General features: G+C 39.8%; 1 protein-coding gene across 11 annotated transcripts in view; it reads left to right on the top strand.

Annotated features, from left to right (window-relative positions):
• The first annotated feature begins 237 nt into the window (after positions 1 to 237).
• Positions 238 to 10,685, top strand: part of ubr5 (ubiquitin protein ligase E3 component n-recognin 5) — a 30,549-nt gene continuing 20,101 nt past the window's right edge. For 4 of the 11 annotated variants that reach the window (XM_085290687.1, XM_085290691.1, XM_085290689.1 and 1 more), the window contains exons 1-12: positions 239 to 596; positions 4,524 to 4,568; positions 4,688 to 4,769; positions 5,294 to 5,370; positions 6,915 to 7,034; positions 7,669 to 7,936; positions 8,076 to 8,235; positions 8,496 to 8,645; positions 9,306 to 9,517; positions 9,721 to 9,837; positions 9,958 to 10,068; positions 10,244 to 10,398. In XM_085290687.1, coding sequence (XP_085146813.1) covers positions 535 to 596; positions 4,524 to 4,568; positions 4,688 to 4,769; positions 5,294 to 5,370; positions 6,915 to 7,034; positions 7,669 to 7,936; positions 8,076 to 8,235; positions 8,496 to 8,645; positions 9,306 to 9,517; positions 9,721 to 9,837; positions 9,958 to 10,068; positions 10,244 to 10,398 — 1,559 coding nt within the window. In that variant the 5' untranslated portion in view covers positions 239 to 534. Of the gene's footprint in view, positions 597 to 4,523; positions 4,569 to 4,687; positions 4,770 to 5,293; positions 5,371 to 6,914; positions 7,035 to 7,668; positions 7,937 to 8,075; positions 8,236 to 8,495; positions 8,646 to 9,305; positions 9,518 to 9,720; positions 9,838 to 9,957; positions 10,069 to 10,243; positions 10,399 to 10,685 lie in introns of all 11 variants that reach the window. The other 7 variants (XM_085290694.1, XM_085290693.1, XM_085290692.1 and 4 more) reach the window with 4 other exon arrangements.

Here is a 10,685-nt window from a genome sequence, read left to right as displayed (position 1 = left end):
CTGCACAAAAGGCACAAATTTGTACTGCTTCTTTTTCGTTGATATTCTATTTTAAAACCAATTGTCTCATCTTTTTCTATTCTATTGTTCCAGCTTTTAAAGAGGTAACCTCGCAAAATTTAACCCTTTCTTTGACCTTCATAGTGCTTTAGTGAACATATGAACACCTCGACTGCCTAACAGACAAAACATACTAAGATGCAATAGGTGCACTGGATTAGAACAAAGCCTTCGGAGTGTGGAAGTGCAACGCTTGGCTTTTTGTTACAGATGTCTTTCTTCTCGAGGCCAGCCCCATCCAATTTTTTTATTTCCTGTTTGTGCTAGAGGTCCAACCAGCGGAGCGAGTGCATGTGCACTAATCAACACACACAGAAGAAGCTGGTTAGAGTTAAGATGGCGGCATGTGGGTGAGGAGGCTGGGATCTAACTCGAGCTTTTTCGCCCTTAAAAGATTCCTATGAATCCTCATATATACAGTAATCGAAAGAGTACCCATTTCCACACGTCTCGGTGTGATTTTGGATTAGCCCAATGACATCTATACACTTCGTGGTTCACCCGTTGCCCGGGACCGAGGATCAGCTCAATGACAGGTATTTTGTTGCGGCCCGTAGAAAAAGAAGACTTGAAATCAATATTTATGTGCGGGCAGCATTGCTTAGTATTCGAGGTAATATTTGTGCTCGATGTTGACATTGTCATGTGAATATGTTCGGGTTTAAATTATTTAAATGACCCCCCCACTCGGGGGGTAAAACGAGGCCCGGCATTTTGAGGGATCCTTGTTAGCTTGCTGCTACCTAAACAGAGTCATTTGCTAACATGCTAACCTGTTAACTGGCTTTCAGTCGAATAGCTAACGCTAGCTGTCGGTTTCCTTGGTTCTCTGGATGGATTGGCTCTTAGTCAAAGTTCCGCGGTTGGGGGATGGGGTAAAGAGAGGGTATTAAAGGTTGTAAAACACAGCTTTGTACACGAAAAAGATTTCAATTTTTTACTGTTACCATATACGCTCTTTGACAAGTGTCATTGTTTTCTTTGCGAGCGTCTTGTTGATTTACCGTGATCTATGCAGCGGCTAACGTCAGCTTACCGATAGCTAGCTGCTAATGCTAGCAACCTAGTTAATTCGCTACCACGCTCTTAAGAAAGCCAAATATTTGCATTTCCGGGCGTTTGTGGAAGGGTCTTCTTTTTCTTGACGCTTCATTAAGCATTTAATTACTAACATCATTTGAAATTTTGTCACCGCTTGTCTGCTTTTAGCATTGCGCACTGAGATAAATATCTAAAATATGCAGCGAAGTACTGTTAGCACCATCGCATTCAAATTAATCTTGTTATTGACTTTAATAAGGTGGCAAACCAAGGCTTTTAAAGTTTACGGTCTGTGCTGGATTCTAAATTGCCCTGAGTGCTCACACGCGACATTTTAAGTCTTTTCACTGTTGCCTTAATACAATGTGGCACTGCACAGTGTATTTGGCCACATACTACATTGTTGCTTGGAACAAAGTGCTGTTATGCATCACTCTGACTTTATGGATTTTTAGTTCTGGACTGAAGCGGTCCCTTATCGGTGGGTTTAGCGAGGGTGTCCAGGAGATTGTTTACGACCCTTTTTTTTTTTTTTTGGCAGAACATGCGATTTATGATAAAACTATTTATAACACCCATTGAGACTTAACTGATTAATGAGCTGCACTACTTAAAGACAAAGAGGTCAAGAAGTCAAAGTGTTTTTAGAATGACCTTGAGATTAAATACTGGTTATGGGCACGGGAGGATTTAAACATCCTCTGTTGGTTGATGTACGGTCCAAATCTGCGGGGATCAGCTTTGGTCTGATTGACAGGAAAGCGCAGTTTGCTCTTGATGGTCAGAGGCACCGCTGAAACATCTTGATTGTATGGACTATTCCTTCCTTAAAAGAGGTCAGGCTTTTTCGATCCCCAGGCATTCATGTCATTGCATGCTGCTGTCACCATGTGGTGCTATGCCCCCCCTCCCCCCCTCCTCCACTCACTCTCTCTCTCTCTTCTCCTCCATGAATTTGCAGTTGTCAAAGCAGATAAGTGCTTCTATCTGACATAAAAAGGCTTAGTCCAGCTTGCCTAGCATGAATATCTGGTCAGATTTCTTTGTTTGACCTGAGGTTTGCTTGCACACATTCATTTAGGACAGTGAAATGGCAAATGGCATTCCCCTGTAGTGAGATGGATATTTTATGTGGGGGTTTTTTCTGCTGCGGTGAAACAGTTTTAAATGGCTCATTGAAGGGAATAGACTTGTCTGTGCTAGGGTACTACCATTTGTTTGATGGGAAGGGTAGTGAATGGCTGACCTGGATGCTTTGTGAGTCATTTTCTCTTACTTTTTTGCAGTGTTAGGAGTGAGGCATGAGCTTTTAATATGTTCTGTGTCTGATGAGAATTCTGCCTGTTCTGTTGTTATGTCCCAGTGGTTTAGAGGCATTGGATGTAATTTAAAAATATTTCCTGTTTATATTCTACCTTGCATTTGATTGCTTTCTAAAGGGTGGAATTAGATTGCATATTTACTGGCATTTTCTGACATTCTGCATAGGCTGTGCATCTATTTTAGTATACATATCTTTTTTTGTATGTCTAAGTAGTGAGATTTATGTGATTTTGCATGTTTGGCCTTGACAGTAACATGTACATTGTGATGCTTTTTGTTTTTCTCACATCTTGGAGTTTGCATTTTGAGTTAGGTCACTCATCACATCACCAGTGATCTTTTGCACTTAAGAGTTCAGGAAACTGTGCAATCCAGACCTCGTGTGTGCTGAAGCATGATTGGATAACTGCATTTCCTTGAGTGTGTGAGGTGCAAATGGGTTTCATGACATGGGACACTTCTTCATAAAAGAGACTGATATTCTAAATTAAGTATGGAAGTTGATGTCTAATTTCTTTCTTTCTTTTTCTGTGCTGATTTTTAGTGGACTGCAGAAGCACAGAGTTAGGCTGCCTATTTCAGAAAGTTATAAAACAGAGTATTAAAAGTTTACAGCAATCCTTGAATGTTTTTTTTTTTTTTTTTTTTTTTTTTTTTTTACCAATTAAAACGATTATTTTGGACTGGCAAGACAGACAACTGCTTTTCATTGTGTCAGTGGAAGATTTTTATTTTATTTTTTTATTGTCAGGTGGTTCTGGGGAAAAAAAAAATCAGTATCTGTTTTCTATTTGGACCATTTCAATTTCTCGTTGACACCATGTAGGGCTAAGCATGTGATATTTTCATACCATCCTCACATTGTTCTTACTAGAGTTGCAGATAGAAGATTCAGTTGCCTGCAGACAGCTGGATGGTGGTCATGACTCATCTTAAATGTTAATATAGGCAATCTTACAGCACATTTGTCAGGATTGTCAAGTGGAAAAGGGACCAAAAATAGTTTACTTTACACTTGGGGCAACTCGAAGCAAAGCTTGAAAGAGCTGTTATAATTTATTTTATATTTTCTTTAAACTGCTTTGTGTCTATTTGATAAAAGGCATGAAGCAGTGAAAATCAATGAAGTGTAATTTTTTCCACATTGCCAGTAATGGTGGGTTGTGGATTCATAACCTTTGAACTATATAGTACATTAAAAACTGACTGAGGCCCAGTTTTCCAGGCGTGGATTAAGCTTAGTCCCAGATCATAAACTTATTTTTTAATGAAGGTTATTGACTTAAACCATGTCTGGGAACTTGCTGCAAGGTATTTCAAATGCATACTACAACTCTGGCTTGTGCCTCTGACTGATATCTTCCTATGGATCGTCCTTCTTAGAGGAAACTTTGGAGCCTAACAAAGAGCCTTTTAGCTACAGTTAAACAAAAATCAACAGAACTATAAGAGAGAGTTTTTACCAGTTTGTAACCATTCATTAATTTAAGTATAATATACATTTTATTCTCAAATAGTGAGAAATTTAAAAGGTAACACTGAGTCATTCCATTGACTCTACACACTCAAACAGGCTCATAATGCTTGCTGCACAAACATCATCACATACAAGTTCCCACAGATGTTTCGTCAGTGCTGATCAAGAACATTTATTTTTTTGTGTGTGTTATCAGCAACCTATTGTATGTCATTTTTTTAAAAGCAAAACATTATCAAGTGTTTAACATTGTCATCTTTTATCGTGGGCTTCTTTCTTGTCTTGCTATAAGGTAGAAAAGAGGTTTTGTTTTCCTAGTTCCTAATTGAATTGAATTGAATTAACAAGTTGTCCTGAGATCATTATGATCATTCAGATAAACTGAAAAGATGCATATATGTTAAAGCCTTCTGAAATACACCTATATTCTTTGCGCTTTTAAAAATGTTTTACAGTAATTTGTATGCAAATTAAAAGGGCTTGTGTATATAAACAGTAACTCATGTTACAGCATTTCTCTCAGTATGCTTTTTTGACTCTCACACAGGAACCTGTATTGAGGTCTTAAATTGGTCTGGGTGATATGTTAATGTAGTTTGTTTTTGTTTTGTTTTTTTCTCAGACTCCGTGAAGTCTCAGAGAAGCTCAACAAGTATAGTTATAACAGGTGAGTGTGTATCTGCGTTGTATTTTTAGGTGGTTTTATTCAGTGTGATCACTTATTGCAAACATTATTTTGCTTGCTGTCCTGTGTTGGGTCACTTTTTTCTTTTTCCTTTAATGCAGTCATCCACACCTTAGTCTGCTGGAGCAGGCCACCCTAAAACAGTGTGTTGTCGGTCCAAACCATGCCGGATTTCTCCTTGAGGTAATGCTATAAGTCATCAAATCAAACAGCTGCTGATCTGCTGCCAGGTCACAGTTATCAGATGCCCTCTGACTTTGCTGTACAACATGAGATAATATGCTTCAATAGATGTAGATATGGACTAGGTTTTTTTTTTTTTTAAATATGTTGTTAATATCCGTCATAATTCTGCAGTTGGTGCAGCTCAGTTTGAACACTGCAGTGAAGAGTCATTAGTTAGTTGACCTCAGTTTGTATATTGCAAGTGGGTGAAAGATGCTTAGCTGAAGTGTTGAGTGTGTTTATTCATGTCAAGCTGATGCCACATTATGATGATGTTGAATTATAGATTGCACTGTGATAAATGAGTTGGTATGGTGTAGTTAACATGCTAATTAACTAGCTTAGAAAAATAGTTTAAAGAAAAGACTGTATTTTACTCAGTTTTGTTTTCATTTCCTAATGTAATAAATTAATGTAAATGTATTTGTTTTCCCTTTTTGATTAATGTAATACATTAAAAGTCACTGTTGCGACTCTTTCAGGATGGACGTGTATGCAGAATCAGCTTTGCTGTCCAGCCGGATCGCCTGGAGCTCAACAAGCCGGATGGCAGCGATGGGTGAGAGACTTGTTTATGATGGGATCTGTCCCAGGAAACCTTTTTAGCTTTTAGCTTTGGCACTGAATTGGAAAACAGATTGCTTGTGGAGACGTCTCGTTCAAGATGCAGCGAATATGCTCAGGCTCATGGATCTTGGTTGCTGTAATGTGAATTCTAGTCAATACTTATGCCCTTTTTGGCGAGTATAACACATTTGGACATGGTTTCATTTCTAGCATATTACTTTGGTATTGTCTGTTTCAACAAAGATTAGCTCCAAAGTCTTAAATCTATAGCTGTAAACATGTATTTCTATACATTATCTTACCTAAACTGCTGTTTGAATATCAGATGCTCTTGTTTTAGTTTAATTCAAATCAAATCTTCTCAGTATAGCTCTGTCTTAGGAATTTTTTTTGTACCTCGAATATAAAAAGAAAAAGCTTCTTTTTTTTCTTTTTTTTTTGACACCAATAGACTAAAAACATAGCAGCCCTAAAATTGTTTTGTAAGGTTCTGAAAGCCAGTTCCCTTTTTGGCTGAGCAAGTGTGTGCCATTTGCCACAACTTTTTTTTTTTTTGTTTGTTTGTTTGTATGTTTCTATAAAAATACCTTTTCACTAGCTGCTTTGTTTCTCGTTGGCTATGAACATGTATTTTGGTGAGTGTCTCATTGATAGTTGTTGATGTCCTGCCAGCAGACCAACATCCAACAGTGATTTCATATACTAGCTGTTCAATATGCATGCGAGTTGGGCAGTAAGAGACTAAGGAGCCCTCTGCTCCAGATTTTGCTGTAGAGCATATGTTTCGTTCCCTGCCACAGACTCGCAGAACAACAGGACATGGCTTAGCTATTCATTTGGCACTATTGTGGGTTGTTGGGAAGCCCAACGAAAAGAGCCTTGACAAGTTGTCTTTGGGAAGTTTGTCAGCATACTCAACAAACACATTTGTGTGGTTTTGAATTGTAATGGATTGTGTCAGTTTGTTGACTGGTGGATTGAATTTGTTGTTTGCTTCTATTATATCTGAATCATTTGACTTTCCTTTTCTGTATTGCATTTCCTTCTGTAACAGTGTAGTAATACCTGATTATGTTTCGTTTAAAGGGTTTTTTTCTTTCATTCAAAAGACAAATTATACAAATGTACAACACATCACTTAGGAATATTGCAGCAAACTACTTTTGTTTAGACTCATACATTATTCAATTATTAGGAGAAAGCACTCGCAGCCCCAAAACCCAAGAACTTTTAAAAATGGAAAGTCTTGATGGAGGAATGAGTTGCAGCCAATTCTGATTCCCAAGGGTGTTGCCATGCTAGTCTCCAAAATACCCCCTCCTGTTTCATAGTTTAATAATAAAATGAATCCTGAACCAAGGGGTGTAAATTAACTAATACCTGGGGTAAATTTACTTTGTTAACCCAGGTTATAAAGGTTAAAAAAAAAATATATATATATATAAAAAAGCGAGAGGATTTTTTTGGTTTGTTTGTTTTTTAGTCCTTTTGGGACATCTGTAGGTTTGTAACTGATCTCCCATCTTTTGTTTCCAGTTCAAAGTTGAGCAGTGGTTCAGGGACAGGAAGGAGCTCCAGGCCAGGCAGGACCAGTGATCCACCCTGGTTCCTGTCTGGTTCTGACACACTGGGCAGACTGGCAGGCAACACCCTTGGGTAAGTTCTGGCAGGGCTGACAGTCGAATGGTCCTGTGAAAGCTCAGTGTATAGAGCTTAACAGTGGCTCAGCAGTGAGTTAGTGGTGTTTTCCTTGCTTTTTTTTCACTGCCACACATTCTGGTGAGAACATTTTAGGGTGTTGTAAAATGTAAATAAATGTATCCCCAGCGGACGCATCAAAAAGCATCAGCTTTTTTATCCTTGTGGTTTTCTTACTGCTTTTCATATTGGTGACCACTGGAGAACCACTTGCTACTACAAAATATTGTTGTTGTAAGACCTTAATACAATTCAATGCCTAGGAACAATGGTTTCGAACATCCCAAATAAACAAATCTATTACTTCCTCTTGGAGGAAATTAATCTGTGTATATGCTATTATTCTACAATGAAATTTTTTTCTTTCACTTTGCCTAATTAAATGAGGAAAAGGGGCACCAGTTTAATCAGAATTTTGTGGGGTTTTTTTAAATTTTTTTTTAAGTCTTGCTGATTCCATCTCAGTGTGGACTAGCCCGTCTCTGCTGTCACAAAGACCAAATTCCTTTGTAATCAGATGTGTGCGTGTTTGTAGTCAGGTGGTGTGTTTTTGCGGTTGTGTCTGATTGTGGCTTTAAACTGTATGTAACAGGAGTCGCTGGAGCTCTGGTGTAAATGGAGGCAGTGGTGGAGGTGGAAGTGGAGGAGGAGCAGGAGGAGGTGGAGCAGGAGGTGGAAGCAGTGGAGGAGGAGGCGGAGGAGGCGGAGGCACATCGGGTAGGTCGTCAACAGCAGCTCGCGACTCCCGTCGACAGACCAGGGTCATCCGTACAGGAAGAGACCGAGGCTCAGGACTTCTGAGTAGCCAGCCTCAGCCTGTCATACCTGCTTCTGTCATCCCCGAAGAACTCATTACTCAGGTACAGCACGCTCAGCCTTTACACAGACCCTTCCTCTTAAGAATGTTTTTGTAGCCTCTTTTAATCCTGTCTTTACAGTAATTAACAGTGATATTCATGAGAAATGTTTTTTACTTTTGTGACCTTGTACATTCCCCAGGCCCAGGTAGTTCTTCAAGGGAAATCCAGGAGTGTGATCATTAGGGAGCTCCAGAGAACCAACCTAGATGTCAACCTCGCCGTAAATAACCTGCTGAGCCGGGATGATGAAGATGGAGATGATGGCGATGACACTGCCAGCGAGTCTTACCTCCCTGGAGGTTTGTCACACAAATGGCAAATGGCTCATATGTAATGACGTTGTTTTGTGAAATCACTACTCTTTAACACTGAAACAGTGTACTTTTAATTTGAGTGCAGCACATTAAGATATAAGTAGGCTTTTGGCAAAAGGTTTTGCTGTTTTAAATTCTGATCATTGTAAATTGAAATTGTTTTACCATAATCATAAAAAAAGATTTGAGGGGTTTTATGATTCTGTCTTAAAATTTGAAATTTTATGTGTGCTTCCCTTGTACAGAGGATCTGATGTCCCTGTTGGATGCAGATATCCATTCAGCCCATCCCAGCGTCATCATTGATGCTGATGCCATGTTCTCTGAGGACATTAGTTACTTTGGCTATCCCTCTTTTAGACGCTCGTCACTGTCTCGTCTGGGATCCTCCAGAGGTAACTCAACAACTCTCTTCTGACTAGTGATGGGAAGGCAGGGTGTTCTAAAGGCTTTGGTGGCAGCACTGGTGATGGCTTTTGTTCATCTGGGGATGGCTTTATAAGGGAATACTACTGAAAAGCTGGAAATCAAGGCGACTGTGGGTATAATGCCAAATACTGCACTTACAGTTAACCACCGTTCAGGTGTTTCTGTAAAGCTTGTGAAAGCGAAATGGTTCTCGTGGTCTACAGTGTACATTTCCCTTTAGTTTGTTTAGCTGAGTTTATATTATGAATGTTTGGTGTTTTATGCTGCATGGCTGTAGTACATACTGTGAGCTCTCTGAGAAAGGCCCGCTAGGCCCACCTGTCCTAACAAGGACCCTTCAAGGGTCTATTTAAAACCCTCCCTAGCCCACTTTTAGCCCATATGCATGCTTTCTTTCTGTCTATCCACTTCCTCTTCTGTCTCGCATTTTAATGAGCGTGCAATGTGACTCACCACAGTATAATTTAGATTCCCACTCAATCTCAAGTATTGAAATTGATTGATTTTTCATTATAGTGATTCTAAAGAATCTATCTTTCTCTCTCTATTCTTAAAACGATGTTGACGGGTCTTTCCCAGAGAGTGGCTTACTTCTATCCCACTGGTGTGACCTTATTGCATACCAGTTCTCCTTCTTCCCTTAGAGCGTGACTCAGAGCTGTTGCGTGAACGTGAGTCTGTATTGAGGTTACGTGAGCGTCGGTGGCTCGACGGGGCCTCTTTTGACACGGAGCGCGGTTCCACCAGCCGTGAGGGGGAACAAAGTCTTGACAAGAAGAGTATCCCTGTGCAGAGCCCCGTTTCCCTGGGAGAGGAGCTCCAGTGGTGGCCTGACAAGGTAAGAAAAGCACAGAAGACTGTTCAGAGATTGTCTTTTTAAAACAAACAAACAAACAGGAAGTTGCGTCATTATTGCAAGGCAAGTGGAGATTTCACCTGTTTTCTTTGTTCGTCTGGTGTCTGTGCATCATGATTGGAGTTGAGTTGGATTGAAGTTTTTCTTGATCCTACATTTGCTGAGATCTTCAATTTCCTTTCTAGGATGGTGTGAAGTTTGTGAGCATTGGAGCAATGTTCTCAGAGCTGGTAGCTGTGAGCTCCAAAGGAGAACTGTATCAGTGGAAGTGGAGTGAATCCGAACCCTACAGGAATCCACAGGTGATGAATTCAACCCGTGTTACTGGAAGAAAAACTAAAATCTAGTGAAATAAGATATATATGTATCTTTTATTGTAGCAAGAGCTTAAATCACTAACTTCCTGGTATTTGTCACATCAGAATCCTGCTATTCATCACCCACGTATGTCCTTCCTGGGGCTGGCTAATGAGAAGATTACCTTACTGTCTGCCAATAGCATCAGGGCCACTGTAGCTACAGAGACCAACAAGGTAGGTTTTTAATTGCTCTTCTTTACATTAGAACAAGGTTGTTTGTGCAGCCTTGAGACAATTATTGCTGTTTGTTTGTTTTGGTTTTTTTTTTAATTGTTCATGAACTATTCTAACAATTGACATTTATTTAATCATCTGTTCATTAGCTGATGTTTGTATGGATGTCATGCAGGTGGCAACCTGGGTGGACGAAACACTGAGCACCGTAGCCTCAAAGCTGGAGCACAGTGCACAGGCTTTCCCTGAGCTGCAGGGGGAACGCATGGTGTCGCTGCATTGCTGTGCACTCTACACATGTGCACAGCTGGAGAATAGCCTCTACTGGTGGTGAGAAGAAAATGTTGTTTTTCTGTGAAGTTACATTGATTTCTAGTTGTTTACGGGAAATGGCAACATTCGCTTGAAAGCGTCCCCATAACATTGTCGTACCACTCAGTTTGTCTTACGAGCCAGGACTGTTCATTACGAGCAGAACAATAGGTTAAATCAAGAATTGTCCGTGTTAGTTGTAGCACTTACTGTCTACGTGCCATAACATTACTAAGTGCTACCAGTGATGCATGTATTATTTTTTCCAGCTTTTGTGTCTGAAAATTGTACACCTTGTGTTCCCT

The sequence above is a fragment of the Mchenga conophoros genome, linkage group LG11 (assembly GCF_057382185.1).
Source record: "Mchenga conophoros isolate Kocher_MC1m ecotype Shallow Benthic linkage group LG11, M_conophoros_male_GT1.1, whole genome shotgun sequence".
Taxonomy (NCBI): Eukaryota; Metazoa; Chordata; class Actinopteri; order Cichliformes; family Cichlidae; genus Mchenga; species Mchenga conophoros.
Note: the sequence above shows the minus strand (reverse complement) of the source record. Positions and strands in the feature narration are given on the sequence as shown.